This window comes from Lepus europaeus, chromosome X (genome assembly GCF_033115175.1).
Source record: "Lepus europaeus isolate LE1 chromosome X, mLepTim1.pri, whole genome shotgun sequence".
Lineage (NCBI taxonomy): Eukaryota > Metazoa > Chordata > Mammalia > Lagomorpha > Leporidae > Lepus > Lepus europaeus.
Genome location: NC_084850.1, coordinates 97,849,199 through 97,874,469, shown reverse-complemented (window position 1 = coordinate 97,874,469; position 25,271 = coordinate 97,849,199). Strand labels below are relative to the sequence as shown.

General features: G+C 48.2%; 1 protein-coding gene across 2 annotated transcripts; it reads left to right on the top strand.

The window, feature by feature from the left end:
- Positions 1-227: 227 nt before the first annotated feature.
- On the top strand, positions 228-23,494 carry GPR173 (G protein-coupled receptor 173). Of its 2 annotated transcripts, none has more exons than XM_062183562.1 (2): positions 228-605; positions 20,624-23,494. In XM_062183562.1, exon 2 carries the CDS (start codon positions 20,721-20,723, stop codon positions 21,840-21,842), a length of 1,122 nt encoding a protein of 373 aa, XP_062039546.1. In that variant the 5' UTR covers positions 228-605; positions 20,624-20,720; the 3' UTR covers positions 21,843-23,494. The 2 variants fall into 2 exon arrangements, with proteins under 2 accessions (XP_062039546.1, XP_062039547.1); XM_062183563.1 differs by lacking the exon at positions 228-605 and adding an exon at positions 17,322-17,371.
- The last annotated feature ends 1,777 nt before the right edge of the window (positions 23,495-25,271 follow it).

The window sequence follows — 25,271 nt, the reverse complement described above, 5'->3', positions numbered from 1 at the left end:
GGTCCCGGGAGCAGGGTGAGCCTGGATGAGAGCCCCCCCCCCCCAACCTGGGGCTCTCCCAGGCCATGGCCCGGGTGCTCCCAGGGAGGAGCCCCGGACCCTGAGCATCTGCTAGAGGCTTGGCAGAGGCCCCGCGGGGACCGTGTCTTCTGAGGACAAAAGGCGGCGGCCAGCAGGCAGACGGGGTGGGGGGGTGGGGGGAGGGGGACCGGCAGCCAGGCGGACAGACCGGCAGCAGGGGCCAGCTCTGGGCCCCCTCCCAGCTTGGCAGTGGCACGAAGATGGGGGTGGTAGTGTGTAATGGGGGAAGCACCTACCGGGACCCCCACCTGCCAGCTAGTTGGGCACCCTAAGGCAGTATGCTGCCCACTTGGTATTCCCCAACACCCCCAGCCCTGCCGAGTGCACCCCTCCGGTGCCTGCTTCCCCTGATGCCTGCGATTTAGACCAGCCTGACTGTATCCACGGCAACAGAAGCGGGAGAGTCACTGGCCTCCAGATCACAGAGGGTCCCACAATGTGGCCTGGGCTGTGATTTATCCATGGTGAGACAGCTTGAGCCCTCTTCCTGGATTCCAAGACAGCCCTGCTGAGAAAAAGCCCAGGTAAGCAGTCAGCATCCGTTCACCAAGGGTGGGGGGCTGGGACTTCCCTTCTGCCTCCCCACACATATTTCAGAGTCTCCATCACTGCCATGCTCTGTTTCTCTCACTCCGTTAGTCAGTCTCTCTCTCTCTCTCTCTCTCTCTCTCTCTTCCATCACAGGGTTACCCAAGCCTGGAGACTCCTCATCCTCCCTCATCTTCCTCAATCCTAAATGTCCCATGAGAAAGGGAACCACCACCTGTTTGCCCGCACAGGGTCTGTTTTTGTCATTATGGTTGCGTTTGGGCACGAGGCTGTGCTAACTGTGGAAGGGAAGCCTGGGAAGCCGGCATTCCCGCTCACAATGTCTCAACCCCAGGCACGCTCAGCCTCCTGCAGCTGCCTCCTCTCCCTCTCCCTCCTCCACGCTCCTCCCGGTTCCTTGGCCTGCTTGCCAAGTGTGCATGTGTCTGTGTGTGTCTCTGTGTGTGTGAGCACCTGGGTAGCAAGCAGGTGGGTAGACATGACAGAGAAGCTGCTTCCAGTCCAGATCACCCCTTCTTTCCTTCTTTTCTCCTTTTCTGTTCCCCTCCCTGCCTCCCTCCCTTCCTTCCCTCCCTTGTCTCTCCCCACAGGTAGCACAGGCTTTTGCTCATTCACTCAGGGAGACATTCCTGTGATGCCCAGCTAGGCGAGAGGAAGCCACTGTAGGGCTAAAGGGAGGTGAGGTGGGGTGGGGAGCATTTCCAAGCCCTGGGCTGCGTGATGGCTCTGTGGGGACAAGGACCAAGCCACACAACTTACAGAGGCCAGGCACAGCAGTCTCCCCTCAGTGTGGGCTCCAGCCTCCATCACAAGGCTTTCTCTGTGTTTCACATGTCAGTATTGTGTCTGGGGCCTCCGATCTTATGGCCTTGTGCACAGTGGCCAGAGGTCCCTCTATCAGGAAAAGCAGGAAAACCTAGGACATGGAGAACATGGAGTCTACCAGGGCCGTTTTCCCAACTACTAGCTCTGTAACTTTATAGTAGAGCATGCCACTTATTAAGCCTCAGTTTTCCTACCTATCAAAGAGACTGCTAACCCTTCCTTCATGGGTGTGTGAAGGAATTAAATTAGTTTGTGTAAGTAGATGTGGGGTGTGCTTAGAGGTGGCACTGACGCCATCACTATTGTTACTGATTAATATTGTTATTGATTATTTGGGAGACCCTCCTCTCCAGGGACTCAGCAGGGATCTGTGTGGGGCAGCAGGTGGGCAAATGGGAGAAGAAGTGGAGGGGAGGCAGGAGCAACTCTGTGTGCTCACTTCTCATTTGTAGGGAATGATAAGAGGTGCCTGGGGGCAGGGCCTCTTGGCTCTGGCTCTACCTCAGTCCCTGCCGCCTTTCCTGCTCTTGCCCTTGTTTGTGCACATGCACCCGTGCGCGCACACACACACACACACACAGGCTTGGGCCCCCTGGAGCCAGCAGAAGCCCAGTTTGCAGCCTGCAGCATTCCTGGCCTGGATGATATATGTGTCTCCCTGTTGAGGGGAGACTTGGCAAGAGTGTGGCTTGTGGTCAGTGGTTGGCAGGGCCTAGAGACAAGGCTGAAGCTTCTGAGCTCACAGGGCTTTGAACGGAGCTGGGGTGTGGCCCGTGCAGCTGCCAGACCTATGGGAAACAGGTCCCAGGGATTTGGTCACCTAGAGCCTGGAGTGGGGGAAGAGTGGGGTGTGCTCGTTGGTTTGTGGGTGTGGAGATGTGGTGGAACATGGGGTGAGGGGTCAGGGACCAAGGGGAGGTGGAAGAGGGGAGAAGCTGAAGCCCAGAAGACCCCCTCAGTAGGGGCAAGGAGGGCTGGCTGGGCTTTGAGGCATAGAGTCGACTTTTCTGAAGAAATATTTGGTGTGGAAAGGAGAGGACCCAGTCTGTGGTCCAGAGGCATCTGGGCCTGAGCGTGGGTGTCTGTGTGCAACTGAAACTGTGTGGCTGTGTGTGTGTGTGTAATTGTTCCTGGACACTGAATATATTTGTGTGTGAGCAGGCTGTATGATGGTATGGGGGAGTGTGTGAGTGCCTAGGCAGGCTTGTGTGTGTACACAGGGGTGGGTATGACTTTGCATGTCTGCTGGGTGAGCAAAGGGGTATATTTGATTTTGGCTTGGGTGTGGGTGTGTTTCTCTAGCCAACAGGCCTGTTGCATGTCTGGTTGTATATGTGTGTGGTATCAATTTGCTTTTAGTGCACATGTCTAATTCTATGTATATGAGTGCCAATCAGGTGAATACCTAATTGTATCTGATAGTGTATATTCATGTATGCACACATGTGCACATGACTGTGGGTGCATCTAAATGGTGAGTGTCAGGGCATGTATGTGTGCATGTCCATGCATGTGTGGGATGGTGTGTGTATGTGAACATGCTTCTGTGTAGGTGTGTCTCTCATGTATTTCTGTGAGTGAGCATGGGTGTGGATTCTCCAGCATTTTAAATTATGTATGTGCCTGTGTGTGACTGTCTGAGTGTGTATTGTCTGTAGACAAGTCTATGTGTCCACATGGATTAGAGAAACGTCAGGGTGGATGGGCACACTAGGATGAGAGCTAATTGTGGGGGTAAGGGAGTGTATGAATGAAAAGAGACCTATGAAGATGGGTATGTGTGAACATTTGATCGCATGTATGACTGTGGCTGTGGCAAGTGTATGCCTGTATGTGTATGTATACACCTTTGCACAGCAAAGGCTGTGTGCATAGGTGAATGGATGCATTTCGATGTGTCTAATTCTGTCTGTGTGTACTCTGTGATGTGTAAGTGCATGTCTGATTGTGGTATGCATGAGTAGCTACATTTCATAATACTTGGGTGTGCATGTCTCATGTTTTGTTTTAATTTCTGAGTGTGTGTCATGTGAATGTGTGTTTGAATATGCCTGTGTGTGATCGTGGGTATACATTAGTATACATGAACATCTGTTTTTGTGTGTATCTGAGAGAATATATATATATGTGTGTGTGTGTGTATCTGTGTGTTCTTGTACATCTCTCTGTGTGTGCCTGTGTCTGTTTGTGTGCCTGACCAAATGTACAGGTGTGTGTATGTACCAGTTTGCATAATCCTATTTGCATGCATGTTTGTATTTATATATATATTTACTCTGGAGCATATGTTGTTGAAAAATGTGAATACATTTGTGTATAACACTCTCAACCCATTAGTATATTTGGGAATATATATATATGTATATTTATATATATGTATATATATATATTTGACAATGTCTTTGCATGTGTGTGTCTGTGATGAGGGTGGATCAGTTCTTGTGCAGATGTACATGTGTGTGTGTGTATGTGAGTGTTCTCCCATGAACGCACGTGTATAAGCATGCCTTTGTGTCCAAGTTTGTCTGTGGGAATGCAAATGTAAATGATTCTCCTTTTGTTTGTCTAGCTTCTTATATGGGCATGTGAATGTGTGTCAATGTACATGGTGTGTATACCTGGCTGTCATAGTGTGAGTGTGTTTTGTGAGGACATTTGTGTTTCCATGTCTGATTATGTGTGAATGGGAAAGAATTAATGTAGCAATTTACATTTGTGTGAATATGCTCATAGGTGTACATGTCCAGTTGTACATACAAAATTCTATGTGTTAGAGTGTATATGTATACATCATCTCATTTCAAGCATGTACATAGCTGGGTGTCCATGTGTGTGAATATACCTGCACAGATGTGTGAGTATGAATGTATGCATATGGCCATGTCTACATGTATGTGTGCGTATACCTTTGGCAGTTCATCTGTCTGTGTTTGTTTATTGTCTCCTTGGGTGTCATATAGAATTTACCTGTTTGTGGGCATGTGCTTGTCTGACCGTGTGTGAGAGAGAGATACTTGGCCTTGGGCCTATGGGCATGGGCCTTCTCGCTGAGTGAGTGATAAGGGTCCTTTTAAGTCTGTGTGACTTTATATGTTTGTCTGAATGTCAGTGGTGCCCCACTAGACCATGTCTGTCTGTAACTCTCTACACGCCCTACAGATTGGCAAGCTATAAATCCTGAGCAGCCTATGCCTCCCGCCCTAGGTTCACTCCTTGTAGGATAATTTGGTTTTAAGATTTATTTATTTATTTTGAAAATTATAGTTACACAGAAAGTGAGAGAGAGAGAGGGAGAGAATCTTCTACCTGCTGGTTCACTCTCCAGATGGCTGCCATGGCTAGCACTGGGCCAGACTGAAGCCAGGAGCCAGGAGCTTCTTCCTGCAGGGTTTCCTACATGGGTGGCAGGGACCCAAATACTTGGGCTATCTTCGACTGCTTTTCCCAGGCCATCAGGAAGGATCTGGATCAGAAGTGGAGCAACCGGGAATCAAACCAGGGCCCACGTGGGATGCTGGCATCACAGGCGGTGGTTTTACCTGCTATGCCACAATGCCAGCTCCCTCTGGTAGGATAATTATCAGTATTCACACCCAGGAACTGGGGACCAGTCATGGCTGATGTCTTCATGGGAGGATACATGTGATCTCTTTAGAAAATAATTCCTTTGGGGCCAGTATTGTTGCGTACTCAGTAAAGCCACCGCCTGCGATGCCAGCATTCCATATGGGCACTGATTTGAATCCCGGCTCTTCCACTTCCCATCCAGCTCCCTGCTGGGAAAAGCAGCAGAAGATGGCCCAAGTGTTTGGTCCCCTGCCTCCCATGTGGGAGACCCGGATGAATCTCCTGGCTTCTGGCTTTGGCCTGGCCCAGTGCTGGCTGTTGTGGCCATCTGGAGAGTAAACCAGTGGATGGAAGACCTCCCTGTACCTCTCCCTCTGTCTCTGGAATTTGGACCTTCAAAATAAAGGAATCTTTGAAAAAAGACAGTAAAGGACTCATTTGAATACAAAGACCTTCCTTCCCGTGCCTCCACCATCAAAGGCCTAGGACAGAATGGCATTATACAATGTCTAAAGTTGATAAATGATTTTCACAGACAGCACCCAAATTATGCCATCCAGGCAGAAACCTAGATGTAAATGTGGACGTATCAGTGAAGTTATAGCTTAGTGGGATGCCTCTGTGTGTGTGTGTGTGTGTGGTGTGTGTGATACATCTGATGAGAGAGAATGTGGGTTGTGGGGACAGAAGAGAGAACATGAGTATTTCTGGGCAGGATTTATGTCTGTGACATTTGGGTGTGTTTCAGAGAGGAGGGGTGAATGTGGGTATAAGCTGGCCTATTTGGGTGGAGGATGGTATGGAAGAGAGTTTGGGTGAGGCTATGCGGGAATACATGTGATGATGTGCATATTTGAGGGGTATGCGAATATGAGTGTATCTGGATGATTTGAGAGCAGGGGTTTTCTGGATGGGATATGTGTTTGACGGTGTGTCTGTATCTGTGTTGTGTAACAGAGAGTGTGGGTGTTTTGGGATAGAGTTTGTATATGAGGGTGTGTGAGCGTATTGGGGGTGTAGGGATTCAAGTGTAGGTTTATCTGGATGATGTGTAGGTGGGTGAGAGCACAAGTGTGTCTAGGCAATGGAAATGAGTGATGGAGTGTATCCAGATTGTGTGTTAGAGAGAAAACTTGGGCACATTTGGGTGAGGTTGGGGGTGGATATGAGTGTATATGGGGTGTATATGAGTATATAGAGATGTCTGTAGATGGTACATGGGGGTGTATCTGGGTGAGGTGTGTGTGTGTGTGTGTGTGTGGTGTGTGAGAGAGAATGGGTGTATCTGCATTGTGTGTGTGGAGTGTGGGAAGATCTGGATAATGGGGAATCTGGTATGTATGTGTATGTGTGAGGGTGGACACTTCTGAGTGTGGTAGGAATGTGAGAGCATGGATATCTCTGGTGGGAGGAGCGTATATGTGTATCTGGATGGAGTGTGAGAATTTGGGTTTATCCAGCTTGGGGCTGAGTGGGGGTGATACAATGTGAATGGGAGTGTGTGTATCAGGATGACAGTGTATGAGAGATATGCATGTGCATGAGAAAGCGTGTGGGTACATTTGGGCTGTGCATAAGACCATGTGTTGGTGTGTTTGGAGTGGAGTGGATTTGTGGGTAGGCATACCTGGATAATGGACGGGTGAGAGCATGAGTGTATTTGGATGGTAGCATGTGTAGTAAAATATAGCTGGATGATGTGTTGTGAGGGCTTCTGTCGTGTATCTGGATGGAGAGCATGGGTGTGTATGTGCTTGGATATGTGTATGTCAATAGATGGGGTATGTGAAATAAATCATTTGAGGGCATGTCTGGGTGGAGTGTGTGTGCATCCAGATGGTGTAGAGGGGACGTGAGCATGGATTTGTGGGGGCTGCTATCTCTGGATGACCAGAATGAAAGTTGGGTATATGTGGGTGAGAGATATATGTGGTTATGGATGTATGTAGTTGATGTGTGGGTTTGAGTGGATCTCAGTAGTCTACATGAGATGAATCTGAATGGTGGTGTATGTATGTGGGGGATGGTGTATCTGAGTGGGTCTGTGCTTGTGGTATGAATGTGTGTGTTTGTGTGTGTATGTGTGCAGGTGTGCTTGTGAAAAAGAAAGAACATGAGAAACTGGGTGTATATCTGGATAGGGTTTGTATGTGAGTGTGGGTTTTCTGGACTATATGTGGGTGGGTAGCTGTATCGTGTGTGTGTGTGTGTGTATGTTTTTGGATTTAGAATTTGTTAGTGTATCCGGGTGAGACATGTGTATGTGTAGTGCCTTCGAAAGGTGTATCATTGGGATGTGTGTGTGTGCAAGACAGGTTGTAGGTGTATCTGAATGAGGTCTGAGGACTCTTGAGTTGGGGAGGTATAAGACTGAGTGTCTGTGAGTGTTGTACATGAGAGTGCAGGTGTACTGAGTTGGGAGTTTGTTTAAGTGTGGCTATATCTGGGTGGAATGCTTGCATATGTAAGTGTATTTGGGGTGCACATATATGAGGATGGGTATATTTAGATGAGATATGTGGGAAACTGTGTGGCACTGGATGAAATATATGTGTGCAGTATATATCCCAGTAGTGTGTGTTAGAAAGAATGTGGGTTTATCTGAGTTAGGATGTGTGAAAGTGTGAGCATAACTAAGCGGGATGTATCCAGTTCTCTCTGGATGGTGTATAAGAGAGAGCAGGTGTATCTGGATGGTGTCAGAGTGTGCATAGGCCAATCAGTATACGGGGGAGGGGTATGAATGTGAGTGAATCTGGGCAGGTGTTCATGTGGGTGTATCTGGATCATATGTGTGAGTGTTTGGCTGTATGTAGATGGGGAGTGTGTTTGACAATGTGGGTATATCTGTATTTGAGTGCAAATTGATCTGGATGGTGTGTAGCTGGTGTTTCTGAATGTTTTGTGAGTTCAGCATTGTGGATATGGCTGGGTAGTGTGTGAGTGTGGGCATGTGTATGAATGCATATATTTTATATTATATTTATATATTATATAATATATAATATAATATTTATATAATACATAAGTACATTATATTTTATACATATATATTATCTCTATCTATCTAAATATTTCCTGGGACACATACAAGTATATCTCTGCTGGAATGGCTGTCAACGTGGACATGTCCTTATCTGTCCGTGTTTGTGACTGTGTGACTGGGTGTGTGGGGCCATTTGTGTCTGAGGGTGTCAGTAAATGGCAGCTGGCTTGTGTATGCATGTGCTTGCATGCGAGTGGAGGTATAGCTATCTCTGGGCATGATTTGAGTATAGTTCTCCGTGGGACAAAATTGGACCTGCACAGCCTCTAGAGGCAACTTTTGAGTTTGAATCCTGGTTTTGGTTATGAACTAGCTGTGGCTTTGGGTAAAGTCCCCTAACTTCAACATGGCCCAGTATCTGATCCCTAAGGTAGGAATAAAAATATTCCCATTTGGTAGGGTGAGGATTGGATGAGTTCACAGATCAAAAGCACTTAGAACAGTGCCTGGCACATAATGAATCCTAGAACAGTGCCTGGAACATGATGAGTCCTCTGTGCCATAGAATATACTATTTATTATGATAATTATCTGTGCCAGTATCTAAGTAACAGTATGTGCCCAGCTGCAAGTGTGAAGGACGCTTCTATGGGCATATTTGCTCCATTAGCCATGTCCACATGTCTGTGTGAAAGAATGAGCTTGTTTGTTCTATGTGTACGTGGGTGTGTTTGCGTAGGAAATTACAAATTTATATATGTCCCAGTGTGCCTTTAAAACCATGGGTGGGTGTGGAGGAAAGGAAGTATTATGTGTCCAGGGAACAGGTTGGGGAGGGTTGGCCCTTCGTGGTATCTTTTCCAGTGCCAACATCAGGATGTATGAGGGCACCCATCTGTATCTGTGGTTGTGTCTGTGTGAGTGCAGGTGCTGCTGCTTGCACTGCTGGTACATCTGCACATGTGACTATGCTTCTGTGTGCTTGTGTGCACGCGCACATGCCAGTGGGTTTTTATCTGACCATGTAGACATGTTTGTAGTGGTTGCTATGTAAATGTGTGCATGTCAGTTTCCATTGTGAGTGTTTGAAAACGCCAGCAGGTTGGCATCCAGGTTTACATAATATGCAGGTATGTGTGCACGTAAAGGATTTGTGTCTATATGCCGATGCATTAGGATGTTTCTATCTGTGTTGTGTGGGTGTATGTGTAGGTGTGAATGGATGTGCGTCTCTGGGGGTTTATTCCTCTCTGTCTTGGAAAGGCTACGTGAGTGTGTATGCCTGAGTCTGCCTGGCTCTGCATGCCTGCTCGTCCTCTGTGTGTGTAGTAGTGAGCCTGAGCTAAGTGCCTTTACACATGAGCATGTCTGTACTGTGTGTGTATGTCTGTGTACCAGGGCAGATTCGTGAGACTGACTTTGATAAGTCAGTGTTTTATTTATTTATTTGAAAGGAAGAGGCAGAGAAAGAGAAGTCTTCCATCCTCTGGTTCACTCTCCAAATGGCCACAATGGTCAGAGCTGACCCAATCTGAAGCCAGAGCCTGGAGTTTCATCTGTGTCTCCCACGCAGGTGCAGGGGCCCAAGGACTTGGGCCATCTTCTACTGCTTTCCCAGGCCATAGCAGAGAGCTGGATCAGAAGTGGAGCAGCCGGGACTCAAACTGGTGCCCATATAGGATGCCGGCACTGCAGGCGGCAGCTTCACCTGCTATGCCACAGTGCTGGCCCCAAGACAGTGGGTTTTTTTTTTTTTTTTGACAGGCAGAGTTAGACAGTGAGAGAGAGAGAGAGAGACAGGGAGAGAGAGAGAAAGGTCTTCCTTCTGTTGCTTCACCCCCCAAATGGCTGCTACGGCCGGCGCGCTGTGCCAATCCGAAGCCAGGAGCCAGGCGCTTCCTCCTGGTCTCCTATGCGGGTACAGGGCCTCCACTGCCTTCCCAGGCCACAGCAGAGAGCTGGACTGGAAGAGGAGCAACCGAGACAGAATCCGGCGCCCCCAACCAGGACTAGAACCCGGGGTGCCGGCGCCGCAGGTGGAGGATTAGCCAAGTGAGCCATGGCCCCGGCCGACAGTGGGTTTTAGTATCTTAATGTAGGAGCCAGTGGCATGGGGGCAGAGGATCTATAGGATGTGAGCAGGACTTCACCTATATCTAAATGTCAGTTCTTAGAACTGTATCTGAAAGTGTGTAGGTCCAGGCAGTTTCTTTTGTATGTTTGTATGTCTGCAAGTGCCTGTGTGAATGCTGACTGTGCCTCTGCCTAGGCCTCTATTTCTATAGAAACACAATGTTAGATCTGTGCACGCATAGGTGTTATACCTTTGAGTGACTTGCTAATGAGTAGGTACCTCCATGCATGCATAACTGTGTACATGCAGGTGTGTGTGTGTGTGTGTATGAGTACCTAATTGCAGTTATCAGCTGGTGTAAGTTTGCATGTGACTGCCGGTTTGAATCTCCATGTACACATGTGCACATATCTGCGTGTGCCAGTGTTTCTATGCAATGTGACTAGATGTGAATGGGTCAGGGTGTTCACAAGTCAGCACATAAAGAAAGTGAAATGCTTGAATGCAGTGAACGGAAAAGGAGTTAGCAGTACTAGAGTTTGGTGAAAAAGAAATTTTTTTGCATTTTCTTGATACTATGTAATTATGAGAAGAAAAGCAAAAGTGCACGGTTGTAAGGGGTTTATTAACTATTGAATCAGTATACAACTTTCGAATGCAATCTTTGCAGGATGTTTTTCATGACACATTTGGGCTCACTTCTAGGAATGCAATGTTTTTATTCCCTGATGTGAATTCGTAATGGCCAACATTTGTACTCACTTCTGAGACTTGGTCATGACTGCCCTGATTTATTTTTTGGTCATTTGATTCACTTGTAGCCATTTTCAACTTGATTTGGTAAATGCATTGGTCCTGGGGTGTAGGTCTTACATCAAGTTATTGTGTTCCTTGGTGAAAACCTCTATAAAACAAATGAAGCAAGTAACAACTAGTAGTTTGGCATATATATATATATATAATTTATTTAAAAGGCAGAGTTACACAGAGACAGGAAGAGACAGAGAGAAAGAGAGAGATCTTCCATCCTGTGGTTCGCTCCCCAAATGCCCACAACTGCCTGGGCTGGGCCAAGCTGAAGACAGGAGCCTGGAACTCCATCCAAGTGGCAGGGGCCCAAGTCCTCGGGCCATCTTCCGATGTTTCCCAGGAGCATTAGCAGGGAGTTACATGGGAAGTGGAGCAGCCGGGACAGGAACCTGCACTCATTCGGGACGCCAGCATCACAGGTGGTGTCTTAATCCACTACGCCACAACGCCGGCCCCTGGACGCAGGTATAACTTCACTCATGGCCTGCCCCTTCTGGATCTTGGAAGGAATGTTGCTGAAGGTAAGACCTATTGCATGGAGGTTGTTCAAGCAGATTTCTCCTTAATGTCCTCAGTAAGTAGTTTGATGAGTGGTTCTGTGGATCTGCAAAGCTCACCTCAACAATAGCAGCTCTGGGGGCCTGCGCTGTGACGCAGTGGGTTAATGCCCTGGCCTGAAGTGCTGGCATCCCATATGGGTGCCAGTTCTAGTCCTGGCTGCTCCTCTTCCAATCCAGCTCTCTGCTGTGGCCTGGGAAAGCAGTATACGATGGCCCTAGTCCTTGGGCCTCTGCACCCGTGTGGGAGACCCAAAAGAAGCTCCTGGCTCCTGGCTTTGGATCGGCGCAACTCTGGCCATTGCAGCCATCTGGGGAGTGAACCAACGGATGGAAGACCTCTCTCTCTGTCTCTACTTCTCTCTAACTCTGTCTTTCAAATAAATAAGTAAATAATAAATCTTTAAAAAGAAAAAAAAACAATAGCAGCTCTGGGGCCATTAGATGCCATTTGGGTTTCTCTGAAGCATCAGGTACAGTTTCTAGCATTGGCTGGTGCTTTCACACCACACCAGTTTCTCCTAAGAAACAGAATAGCTGCTTGTTCTTGCCTCTCTTTTCCACCCCTCTTTCATAATTTCCTTGTTCTTGCCATGACCAGGTAGAGACCCAGATTTTCTGCTTGAAAAAACTGCATTGTCTCTTCTATCTTTTGGTGGTCACCACCAACAAGACACTGCACAAGGAGGTGGCAGTAAATTCTCAAACTATATATCATTTTCACTGATTTAAACTTTCTCACTAGTAATGACAATTTGCATAATTTGTGGTCTTTGAATTCTGTGCTTCAAAAAGAGGATTCTTCTTTAAACCGAATATTTCTTTTCTTTCAATCAAATGTGATATTGGAATTTCTTGCCACAAGTACTCATTCTAAGTATCTCAAAATAATGATGGCGCTTTCCCCCTAAATACAGATGATGCTCTACCCATCCTGATGAGTTTTCTTTAGTATCCAAATTGCAAAAGCAAATAAATATCACCTGGGAAACCATACTATTCTCCCTTCTCCTAAGTTAAAGTTTTGCTTTTTTTTTTAAAAAAAAATATTTATTTATTTATTTATTTATTTGAAAGTCAGAATTACACAGAGATAGAAGGAGAGGCAGAGGTGTATGAGGGGGTCTTCCATCTGCTGGTTCACTCCCCAGTTGGCCGCAACAGCTGGAGCTGCGCCAATCCAAAGCCAGGAGCCAGGAGCTTCTTCCCGGTCTCCCATGTGGGAGCAGGGGCACAAGGACTTGAGCAATCTTCTACTCTTTTCCCAAGCCATAGCAGAGAGCTGGATCGGAAGTAGAGCCTCTGGGACTGGCGTCCATATGGGATGCCGGCAGTGCAGGCTGTGGCTTTACCCGCTACACCATTAGCGCCGACCCCCAGATCTCGGTTTCTTAATTTGTACTTCCAGACACTTTGAAAAAATCCAAGTCCAAATCTTTCTATTGAAGGAGTCAGCAGACCTCTGTGACTTCTGATTATTCTCTACATTCTTTTTAAAAAATATATATATATATATTTATTCATTTGAAAGGCAGAGCTACAGATACGCAGGGACAGAGAGAGAGGTCTTCCATCCACTGGTTCACTCCCCAGATGGCAGCAACCTCCGGAGCTGCACTGATCCAATAACAAGGAGCTAGGAGCTTCCTCCAGGTCTCCCACTCGGGCACAGGGGCCTAAGGACTTGGGCTATCGTCCACTACTTTCCCAGCCCATAGCAGAAAGCCGGATCAGAAGTGGAGCAGCCAGGACTCAAACTGGTGTCCACATGGGATGCCAGCACTGCAGGCAGCAGCCCCACCTACCACACCACAGTGCTAGCCCCTCTCTGCATTCTTAAGAAATCAATACTTTGGAGGCCAGGACCATTGTTGTGGAGTAGCAAGTAAAGCCACTGCCTGCTGCCCTGGCTCTCATATGATCATTTGCATACAGCAAAGTGAGAGGACTGCGCAGGGTTACAGGCAAAACGAGTGGCTCTGAGTAGGTAATTAGTGACTCTGAATAATGCCCACACTGAGGTACATACAGTACATTTTTATGTTTTTATGTAAAGAAGCAACAATCAAGGAAGTTAACAAAGTGATACAGCTCTCTTTAGAAACACTTAATACTATACAATATGAGTTGAGCATCCCTAATCCAAAAATTCTAAATTTGCAATGCTCCAGGGTCTGAAACTTTTGGAGCACTGGGATGAAAACTCAAGGGGAAAATTCCACACCTTATCTCATGTGATAGATGGATCACAGTCAAAACGCAGGTGCAATCTTAATACTGTGAAGAATTTCCTTCACGCTGTGTGTACAAGATATATGTATATATATATATATAGCCACACACACACACATATATATGAAACATAAATGAATTTTGTGTTTGGTCTGGTTCCCATCCCCCAAGATATCTCATTATCTGTATGCCAATATTCCAAGCATTTCAGATACAGGATACTCAACCTGTAGTCCATAATAGCAACAATAATACAACCCTTCTATTTTTGTAGGGAAAAAGAATTGCAGAAAAATATCCAATTAAAATAGAAACATGGGAGGCCACTGGTGTTGTGGCTCAGTGGGTTGGGCTGCCACCTCCAATGCTGGCAACGTATATGAGTGCCAGTTCGAGTCCCAGCTGCTCCACTTCCGATCCAGCTTCCTGGGAAGATAGCAGAGGATAGCCCAAGTGCTTGGATCCCTGCCACCCACGTGGGAGACCCAGATGGAGTTTCTGGCTCATGGCTTTGGCCTTGCCCAGCCCTGGCTGTTGTGGGCATTTGGGAAGTGAACCAGTGGATGGGAGATGTCTGTATCACTCTCTGTTTCCCTCTCTCTCAGTAACTTTTTCAAACAAATAAAATATATCTTTTTAAAAAAATAAAAGAGAAGCATTGTACACATAGATACAAGCCAAACCAAAACCCTCAGTGATGATGAACAGGAAGCAATGAAAACACTTGCAAGGTGTGGCTCCCTGGAGCCCTTCTTCTTCTGCCCCCCCTGCTGTGCCAGGTATCCACCAACTGGGCATCCCTACCATGTTTCCACTTATGCTGCAGGAGTTATCTGGTCTGTACAGAGAGAGCAAGTTTGTCTTTGGGAGTGTATCTGTTGCAGGATTAGTATATCAATGTGACCAATTTTGTATGCACAGGTTCCCCCACTTGTAGGAGTCTGCATCTGAGAGTGTACCCATATATGCAGGATTATTAAAAACTTTATTTTGTTTATTTGAAAGGCAGAAAGAGAGACAAACAGAGATAGTCCATGTGCTGGTTCACTCCCCAAATGCCTGCAACTTGGGGCTGGACCAGACTGAAGCCAGAAGCCTAGAACTCAGTTAGCTCTCCCATGTAGGTGATGGGATCCAAAGGTACACATTAGCAGAAAGCTGGAATTGGAAGCAGACCCAGGACTCAAAGCCAGGCACTGTCACATGGGCTGCAGGTGTCCCAAGTGGTGTCTTAACTACTGTACCAAACGCTCACCTACTGTGGTGATTTTTATCTGTGTTAGTACTTGCATATTGCTAAAAGTGTATGTGTATGTGTGTGTATGTGTGTGTGTGTGCTGGAGTTGTGATTGAGTGACCACATCTGTAAATGGCTGTGTGGGTACATATGGCAGGATGTACATGTCTGTGTTGGCGAGTGCACCTAATCTACGTGAGATGGTTTCTCTGTTAGAGTACATGTGTATGTATGTGTGTGTGTGTGTTGATGTGAACAGTTTTTTACCTGCCTATTTTGTCTCTGTGCAAATAAACTACAGGTATCCTAGGGGAATTCTGTCTATATATACATACATATACATACACTCATGGATGTGTGTGAGCATGCTGGCCTGTATAAGTGACTTTGAATCTAAGTGTTGATGTTTGTAACAGTGCCGGTAGATGTGATGATAGAGATAAGCCACTGTATATATCAGTATTGTGAGAGTTTGAATACGCGAAAGGATTTGAATCATCAGGTATATCGGGACAGCAGGCATATACAAGTGTGTGTCTGTGTGTGAGGGACAGTGTATGTGAGTAAATCTGCTTGTGTGTATCTGTCAGTGTTTTGGAGAATTCATCCGCTTGTGTGTGTAGGATAAAGGAGTGTGGTTTTGTGGGCCATTGCAAGTGTTTGCATGTGTCTCTGTATGTATGAACAATTCTGTGCTTTTGCACGCTCAACTCCCTCTTTCATGTAACAGATACAGGTGTCCATGCACATCTTCTTATACTTTAAATTATATCCAGATGGCATATAATACCTAATAAAATGCAAATGCTATGTAAATAGTTGCTATAGTGTATTGCTTCCAGAATAATGACAAGTCAAAAGTCTAAGCATGTTCATCCCAGACACAATTTTTTTTGCTTTCAAATATTTTCAGTGTGCAGTTGGTTGAATTCACAGGTAAAGAGGGCCAGTTGAATTTCATAACAGCCTTTTGCTTTCTGGAAATGAAGTTCTTAGCTAATGTAATCTCTCTCACACTAATCCAAAAGAAAGAAAAACCACATAGTATTTTATATAATATCCACATTGTATTGATAATAGTACAAAAGATAAATAAAAGGAAAGTGGTTTGTAAGAAAATAATTCATTTCAATATGTAAATGCTTGGGTGTGACACTGCCCAGGAAAAAGCAGGAAGTTACTAGAGGCTTGTAATGTGTTATAATGAGTGAATATCAATTTAGGAGAAGGAGAAAAATCAGACGCACAAAGTGCAGGAAAATGATAGGCAAGTCCTTGGGGCGAGATTTTCTGAAATAGTGCATGACTCCAAGGAAAGAGTACTAGTCCCCTCTTGTCTGACAGCCACATTCCAAGTCCAAAGTCCTAGGAGATGTGGACCGCGTGCTGGCTGTGTGGGACTGCTCCACCTATCACTGGATAGCGAGCACCCTCACCCTGGGCCCCTAGCTGTTAGAAAGACAGGGTACTCCTCAGCCATGCCGCAGCCAAAAAAAAAAGCTCCAACCAATTTCCCAAATGTCCCCTAGGGGGCAGTAGTACCTTGATTGATGACACAGCTCTGGCACTTAACGGCTGGGTACACTGTGTACCTGTGCGGAGGCAGGGTACACTGTGTATCCGTGTGAAGGCAGACTCCAAGACATACCTCAGCCTGTGTGTGTGTGTGTGTGTGCGCGCGTGCACAAGGGTGGCTGGGCCCCAGTAGGCATGCATGTGTTCTGCATATTCACACACAGCTTTAGCCTCTGCTGGACCCATTCGGCGCTGCCAGTCCACACTCAGGACAACCCTCTTTTTAATTATACCACCTCCCCAGCTGGCCCTGCAATGCCATGGTTCTGTTTGCTGTGACTGCTTTTGTTGTTGGTTGGTTGCTTGGTTTAGATTTAGCCTTTGTTTTCACTGAGACCCTGAGCTACACATTCTTGGTCTTAGATGTCTCTGTATGTCCTTCCCTGTCTCTAACTTTATTTTGGTTTCTCTCCAGCTCCCCTCTTTTTCTCTGGCTCCCCTCTCATGTCTCTATTTTCTGTATCTTTTTCCTCCCTGGCATTATGCCTGCCTTCTCCCTCTCTTTTTTTCCTCTTCCTCTGTTTGTCTCTGTGTCTCTCTCTTCTTTGTCATGCTGTTCCTCTATGTATCATTCTCTTTCTCTCCCTTTCTGTCTTTATTTCTTTTTTAAAAAATATTTATTTTATTTATTTGAAAGACAGAGTTACAGAGAGAAGTACAGACAGAAAGAGAGGTCTTCCATCTGCCGGTCCACTCCCCAGATGGCCGCAATGGCCGGAGCTGTGACAATCCGAAGCCAGGAGCCAGGAGCCTCCTCCGGGTCTCCCACATGGGTGCAGGGGCCCAAGGACTTGGGCCATCTCCCACTGCTTTCCCAGGCCATAGCAGAGAGACGGATCGGAAGAGGAGCAGCCAGGACTAGAACCGGTGTCCACATGGTATGCCAGCGCTTCAGGCCAGGGCCCTAACCTGCTGTGCCACAGCACCGGCCCCCTGTCTTTATTTCTATTTCTTCCTCTCTGTGTGAGGCCTCCCTCCCTCCCTCTCCCTCCTATGTCTCCATCTGTCTATCTCTCTCTTTTTAAAAAAGATTTATTTATTTACTTAAATCAGAGTTACACAGAGAGAGGAGAGGCAAAGAGAAGAGAGGTCTTCCATCTGCTGGTTCATTCCCCAGTTAGCCACAACATCTGGAACTGTGCCAATCCGAAGCCAGGAGCCAGGAGCCTCTGGGTCTCCCATGTAGGTTCAGGGGCCCAAGGATTTGGGCCATCTTCTACTGCTTTCCCAGGCCACAGTAGAGAGCTGGATCAGAAGTGGAGCAGCCAGGACTCGAACCGACGCCCATATGGGATGCCGGCACTGCAGGCAGTGGCTTTACTGCTATACCACTGTGCTGGCCCCTCCATCTGTCTCTTACAACACCCTTCTCTCCTTTTCCATCACTCTGTCTGACTCTGCTATATTCAGTTTCTCATCTGTCTCTACTCCTATCTCCCTGCCTCTTCTCAGGGCTAAAGAGCGAGCGAGCAAGCGAGTGAGTGTGTGTGTGTGTGTGAATGCATGGTTGTGCACACAGTCACACATTTCCATACACCCAGCCAAGGACTGCTCCACAATTCTAAAGGGGCTGTTCGGCCTAGAAGGGCTGAAAGGGGGCCCACTAACCCCACTTATTCCAACCAGCCCCTCCCTGGCCCCCTCTCGTGCCCTGCTGGCACCAACTGTAAGACTTCACCATCAAAAAAAGCCCAGCTGGGGAACAGCGTGGAGGGGAGACTTTTCCTGGGAGGACGGAGATGGGAGGATACCTGCTCAAGCTCCACCTCCCCGGATCCCAGCCTCTCCTTAGCCCCAAGAGTAATCCCAAGTTTTCCCAGCATTACCTGCGTTGCCTGGCTGACTTCATTCTGGGATTGTCCGTGTTATAATCACATCCCTCCACTTCCTTCCTGTACACACTGGGTGGGAGCTTTGCTATGTGGCCCCTACTTCCAGGTGCACTCCCCGGGCCACTCCTTCAGCAGTCCTACACGGAGGCCTCCAGGGGGCCCTCTTAACCTGCCAGCCTATTTCGTCCCTTCATCATCAACTGATGGGCCATACTGTCAGTGAGTGCCTGCCGTGGCCATGCAGAGTCCCTCTCGAGGAGACTGAGTCTATAATCCCTGCCCTCGAGGAGCTTTCATTCTATGAGGATGAAGCAGGCAACAAAGGAAATTTAAAAGAAAATCATATAGTGTGCTAGAAAAGAGAAATTCTAGGAAGAAAACTACAAGAGGAAAATGGATGTGGGGGTGCTATCACGCCTCACCTGCATTATGCAGGAGCCTCCTGAGAAGTCTCCTTTGCCCCACCTACCTGCTTTCACAGCAGCAGGTGGGATCCTGTTCAGCCCTACGTTGTGTCACGTCTTGCCTCTGTGCAAAACCCTCCCAAGACTCCCATCTCATTCAGAGTCAAAGTCCAAGTCCTCACAGGCCCATGATCTGACCTCTCCTCCCACCACTTTCCCTTTGCTCGCTCTATTCTACCCACCATCTGGTCCCTGCCAGAACTCAAGGAGCATCTTGTTCTTCCTTACACATGCCGTATGGCTCCCCTGCCTGGACTGATCTTCCCACAGACACCCACGTGGCTCACTCTTTCACCTCCTTCAGCTGTGTACTTACACGATTCCTCCGGGAAGCCTTCCTGGTCTACCTCATTGACCACCGCAATGCCTTCCCTCATCTCTAGCACTTCCTGCTCCCTTTCCTTCGTTATATTTCTTCCCAGGAACTTATCTTCAGACACTTATATACTCCTCTGACGGCCCTGGATTATCTAGACTGTCAGCCCCATGGGGACAGGGATCCTTGTCTGACTGGCTCACAGCTGTACCCTCAGTGCCTGACACCCACTAGATGCTTAGTAAATGCTTTCTTCAGTGAGTGTGGAATAGACAAAAGCCTGCCTCCAGCTCTACATTCACACACACATCCCATTTCACTTAAAATAAAGACCCAAGGCCAGCGCTGTGGCAAAGTAGGTTAATCCTCCGCCTGCAGCACCAGTATCCCATATGGGCAGTGGTTCTAGTCCCGGCTGCTCCTCTTCTGATCCAGCTCTCTGCTATGGCCTGGGAAAGAAGTAGAGGATGGCCCAAGCACTTGCATGGGAAACCCGGAGGAAGCTCCAGGTTCCTGGCTTCGGATCGACTCAGGTCCAGCTGTTGCAGCCAATTGGGGAGTGACCAGCAGATGGAAGACCTTTCTCTCTCCCTCTCACTGTCTGTAACTCTACCTCTCAAACAAATAAATAAAATCTTTTAAAAAAAATGAAGACCCAAGCCCCCACCTAAAATGAATGCCTCAGCCCTACACGATCTGTCTCCAGACCCCTCTGACCTGTCTCCCTCCCTCACTCCATCCCAGCCACACTAGTCTTTTTGCTGTTTCTCGAGCACATTCCTAGTAAGGAGTAAATAAATTTGTTTAATGAGTGGCTAACAGCCATTTCTTTCAAAGAAAAAAAAAAAGACCATGAACTAGAATAGTATTAACCATTATAAACTAGTAGTAAGAACACATTTAATGCATTATATACTGGATCAGTACTGTGTGGTGAAGCCTTTGGTTGAGCCAGGCCTGTGTGTGTACTGGGTTGTGCTGTAAAACATATGTTTGATCGAGGGCAGCGATCAAAAATGTTTCAGCACAGCCTTAGGGCTTTGTGAAGTGGGATAAGTGCCGCACAGCAACATCCCCACGTCACAGACACAGCCATGGGGGATGGAGGTAACCAATGACACCCAGAAAGATTGGGCAGCCTCACTCAGCAAAGCTGGGGGAGCCGCAGGAGTGGGCCCGAGGCAGGGAGGACTTGTAAGATCCGTTAAGCCTGACTTTTCTGTTCCTTAGCTTCCCTTTCCATCTGGTTCTCACTGCCTCTCTCCTGTCTTGTCCTCTTGCCCCACCTCACCCCAACCTTCTGTGCACTAGTCCTCCTCTCAGATACACACTAACCAAATCTCTCTCTCTCTCTCTCTCTCGACTTTCTCATTGCCCCTGTTTCTATATACATTCCTCTCTATTTATATCTCCCTGCCATTTTCCTCTTTGTTCCATCTCCCATTCTCTCCCACTCCATCTCTGGGTATCTGTATATATTTTTCTCTCTGTGTGTCTCCACCATTGCTCCATTCACAGGTACAGCCCACAGGACAACTGATGGAGTCCCACAGGGCCCATCGGGTACCAGCCCGGCTGAACCCATAGGGTTGAGAGCGGCCCTTGCCCCCTCAGTATGGCCAACACCACCGGAGAGCCGGAGGAGGTGAGCGGCGCCCTGTCCCCGCCGTCAGCGTCGGCTTATGTGAAGCTGGTGCTGCTGGGACTGATCATGTGCGTGAGCCTGGCAGGCAATGCCATCTTGTCCCTGCTGGTGCTCAAGGAGCGTGCCCTGCACAAGGCTCCTTACTACTTTCTGCTGGACCTGTGCCTGGCCGATGGCATACGCTCTGCCGTCTGCTTCCCCTTTGTGCTGGCTTCTGTGCGCCACGGCTCCTCATGGACCTTCAGTGCGCTCAGCTGCAAGATTGTGGCCTTCATGGCCGTGCTCTTTTGCTTCCATGCGGCCTTCATGCTGTTCTGCATCAGTGTCACCCGCTACATGGCCATTGCCCACCACCGCTTCTACGCCAAGCGCATGACACTCTGGACATGTGCAGCTGTCATCTGCATGGCCTGGACCCTGTCTGTGGCCATGGCCTTCCCACCCGTCTTCGACGTGGGCACCTACAAGTTTATCCGGGAGGAGGACCAGTGCATCTTTGAGCATCGCTACTTCAAGGCCAATGACACACTCGGCTTCATGCTTATGTTGGCTGTGCTCATGGCAGCCACACATGCTGTCTATGGCAAGCTTCTCCTCTTCGAGTATCGTCACCGCAAGATGAAGCCAGTGCAGATGGTGCCAGCCATCAGCCAGAACTGGACTTTCCATGGCCCTGGGGCCACCGGCCAGGCTGCTGCCAACTGGATCGCCGGCTTTGGCCGTGGGCCCATGCCACCAACCCTGCTGGGTATCCGGCAGAATGGGCACGCAGCCAGCCGGCGGCTGCTGGGCATGGACGAGGTCAAGGGTGAAAAGCAGCTGGGCCGCATGTTCTACGCGATCACACTGCTCTTCTTGCTCCTCTGGTCACCCTACATTGTGGCCTGCTACTGGCGAGTGTTTGTGAAAGCCTGCGCCGTGCCCCATCGCTACCTGGCCACCGCTGTTTGGATGAGCTTCGCCCAGGCTGCCGTCAACCCGATCGTCTGCTTCCTGCTCAACAAGGACCTCAAGAAGTGCCTGAGGACTCACGCCCCCTGCTGGGGCACAGGAGGTGCCCCGGCTCCCAGAGAACCCTACTGTGTCATGTGAAGCAGGCTGGTAGGCAGACAGGCAGGGAAAAGGTCATGGTCACCATGATGGGGCCAACAGCAAGGGACAGATGGGGCCCCTTATGGGAGCCTTCCTTTCTGAGCTCCAGCCCCAGTCCCTCAAGCCACCCGGAATCCAGGCACCTTTGCCAACACCTCCCCAGGGTGGGGGACTGGGAAAGAGACGTTCCTAGTTTTGTGGGGCCTGTCTCCACCACCTCCTTCTCCACTTCTACAATCTCATTCTCTCTCTCTCTCTCTAAGTGACAATTCAGAAAAAGAAAACAAAACTGAAAATGCAGGTTTTTATACTAACAGCAGAGGAGACAGGCTTTCTTGCTTTAAGTGTCTCTCCTTCTGACATTGTCCAGAAGGGGCAAATTTGTCCTGTAAAATAGATTTCCAGAGCTCTATTGCCTCCCCCCACCCCCTGCTCCCATGCACCCTTCCCTCCCAAGTCCTTTAGCAAGGCCTGGATGTTGAGGGAGAAACTGATACAAGGCTGCTGATAAGAGGGACCTAAGGGGGTGCTGGGTCCCCAGGGAGCAGGGATGTTTAATTGCTATGTTGTGTGCAATGTTGTTTTTGGCTAACCCTGGTCCCAAGCCCCGTCTCCTCTCCCTCCCGCATCCCGTGTCCAGACCTCCAAAGTGTTTCTTCGACATCTACTTAAGAAGCCAAGAAGGCAGGGAGAAGGGCCCCCAGCATGGGCCCAGGCTAGGTGAAGAGCAGGCTGTGAGCTGAACTCCTCAAGCTGAAGAGACCCAAGTTTGTCTGCGTTCTCTAGCGCTGGAACCCCGACCCTCCAACTCTTCTTCCTAAGGTTGAAAAATCCATGCCAGCCCCACAGGGGCAGATGTGGGGGTCCTGCAGGCAGGAGCAGCTCTCCAGGGAAGTGTAGGAATGGGAGCTGAACTCCCCAGAGGAGCTAGACCCTAGTGCCTGGAGCCAGAGTTGAATGCAACCCCAGATTGCTTCCCGGGTTCACACTACTCTTCACAAGATGGAAATCTAGGGGGTGGTGTGTGTGGGTCCTTGGTAACCGATAGTGGTACAGACTCCAAGGCATTTGAGACTTGAATCCATTCCTGTTTGACTTCTTTTTGTTCCCCTCTAGCCTCAGGGGCCTCAAGCCCCTTCCTCCTCCTTGGTAGCCCCTGGCCTTCTGGGCCCTCAACCCCACACATCCTTCTTCCTAACAGTCCTTTCTCCCTTGCTCCCTCTGCTCTTGCCTACAACACCCCAAATGGAGTAGTCTGCAGCCAGATTCCCCCGGGGGGGCAAGACTCCCTCCCAGGGGCAAGGTTGACTCTGGGCTTACTGCAAGGCCAGTTCTGTGGACTGGTGGGCCAAGCCGCCACTCTTTTGCCTGGGCTTGCCCAGCTCTGTGCCCCCCCTCATTTCCTGAGGGAGATGGGTGAGGATGTGTATTTATCCACCCTTCTCTTTTTCCTTCCTATTGAAGTCCCTGTTCTGAGCTCCCTCCCTACCCCAAGACAGCCCCCAGAAGTGGGGAAGCCTTGACCTAAAAGGAATGAGGAGGGCCCTCTAGGCAGGAGAGACATTAATGAGCCTGTCTGTGGAGTGGCCCTGGAAAGGCAGGCCAGAGTGGCTGGGAGGCCAGGAGTGGGGGTACCTGTTCTCTCAGTGATAGTGATGGGGGTGCCTTTCCAAGGGGGTGGGGTGGGAAGACCAAGGGGGTGGGGGGTAGATAGGGTACATTCGGGAGGGTTTTCCTCCATTTCTTTTTTCTAACTGCCTGGATTCACCATTGGATTTTGTAAATGGAAAAACTGAAATGAACAATGCTATATTGGATGTTTTCTCTTTCTGACCGTGTATTGTGTGTCTGTGTATCTGTGTGTGTGTGTCTGCGTCCGTGTGTTGTGTGTCCTGTCTGCGTGATCACATGTGGGAAGATGTGATTGAGTGAGATGGTGTGTGTCTGTGTGACTTTGTGTGGAGAAGCACCCCTGAGGAAATCTTGCTTGGTACACACATGTGAGCAAATGCCCATATGTGGAGACATATACAGCATACACACACGTACACACACACACACACTTAGTTGAGAGGAGACAAACTAGAGTATTTGCCTGCAGCAGGAAAGAGTGTTCTGGAAATGGAACTTGGAAACTGTACATATGTATGTTAGCAAGAGGGTACACTCCCATCCCATAAGATTATCCACCATTGGCCCCCAGACTCCGAGCAGGGAGGGGAGCAGGGCACTTGAGAACCTCACCTCTTCCGGAAACCTGGAGCCCCAGGTATCACTCCTAGCCCCGTCTTAGTCTCCTCCCCAGACTCAAACGAGGTATTCCTGAAATTGGACCACCATGGAGAATGCAGACTGAGAATTGGGAATCTAACTTGAGAGGAGCTCAAAGGTTTAGGAAACACCCCCCCCCCCATACACACACACACACACACAAAGTAGTGGCTTCTGGAGGAACTGCTCAGACTGGGATGGGAGCCCTTCCTAAGGGGATACTTTGGTCAGCTTTGATTCAATTCAGAGGGAGGGATGTCGCGGGGGGTGGGGGGCGGGGATCCAAGCCTGGGAGTCTACCCAGCCAGGCTGCTCCCTGGGCACTCAATTAATTTACTATCTATTTATTTGCTTATTCCCTCAGGTGCACAGAATTGAGTTGACCATACTCCTCAGTTCTTGGCACAGTATATCATCACTGGTTCATGCAAGGTCCTTTTATTCTTGATTTTATGTTTTGTCCCCTTTCATCGCCCATCCCTGATCCCATTCTCCCCCCACCAACATAGGCACTCACTCTCATGTATTTAATGTATGTCCTTCCAATCCACCATTCATGTGTTTATTTACATATGTATATCTGTGAAAAGTATATGGTATTGTTGTGTGTTTTAATTTACATAAACAGTATTGTACTATAAATCTTGTTCTGTTTCTTTTTTCACTCAACATTCTGTTTTTGCGAGATCCAGCCATGTTGCCGTATACAGACCTAATTCATTCTAGTGGTTCATCTGAAACATGTATCACATTTTTCTTATCCATTCCCCTGGTGATGGATCCCTCAGTTGCCGCCAAGTCTCTGCTACCACAAGGCTGCAATGGGCAGTTACCTACGCCTCTCTTTAGGGACATCTAGATGAGAGAAAAAACTGAAGCTCATAGAGGGGCAGTGATGTTCAGAGTTTCAATGTGAAGGATACAGCCGTGATGTGAATCCCAGAACCAAAACCAGAATTCTAGCACCATGCCTCTCAAAAGACCATCCATCTCTGATCGAAAAAAAATATATATATATATATGATTAAAGGCAACATATATTGGGGAAAGGAAGAAGAACGGATGGCAGAGAAATGTCAAGTGGGTGAAGAAAAAGGTCTAGAAAAATCTAGCAGACAAGCTGAATCACAATCATTTTTATGACGCAGAGGAAGTTAC

What these genes read in the sequence shown, in the direction of transcription:
- GPR173 (XM_062183562.1), top strand. Translation starts at nt 20,721, where the DNA reads ATGGCCAACACCACCGGAGAGCCGGAGGAGGTGAGCGGCGCCCTGTCC.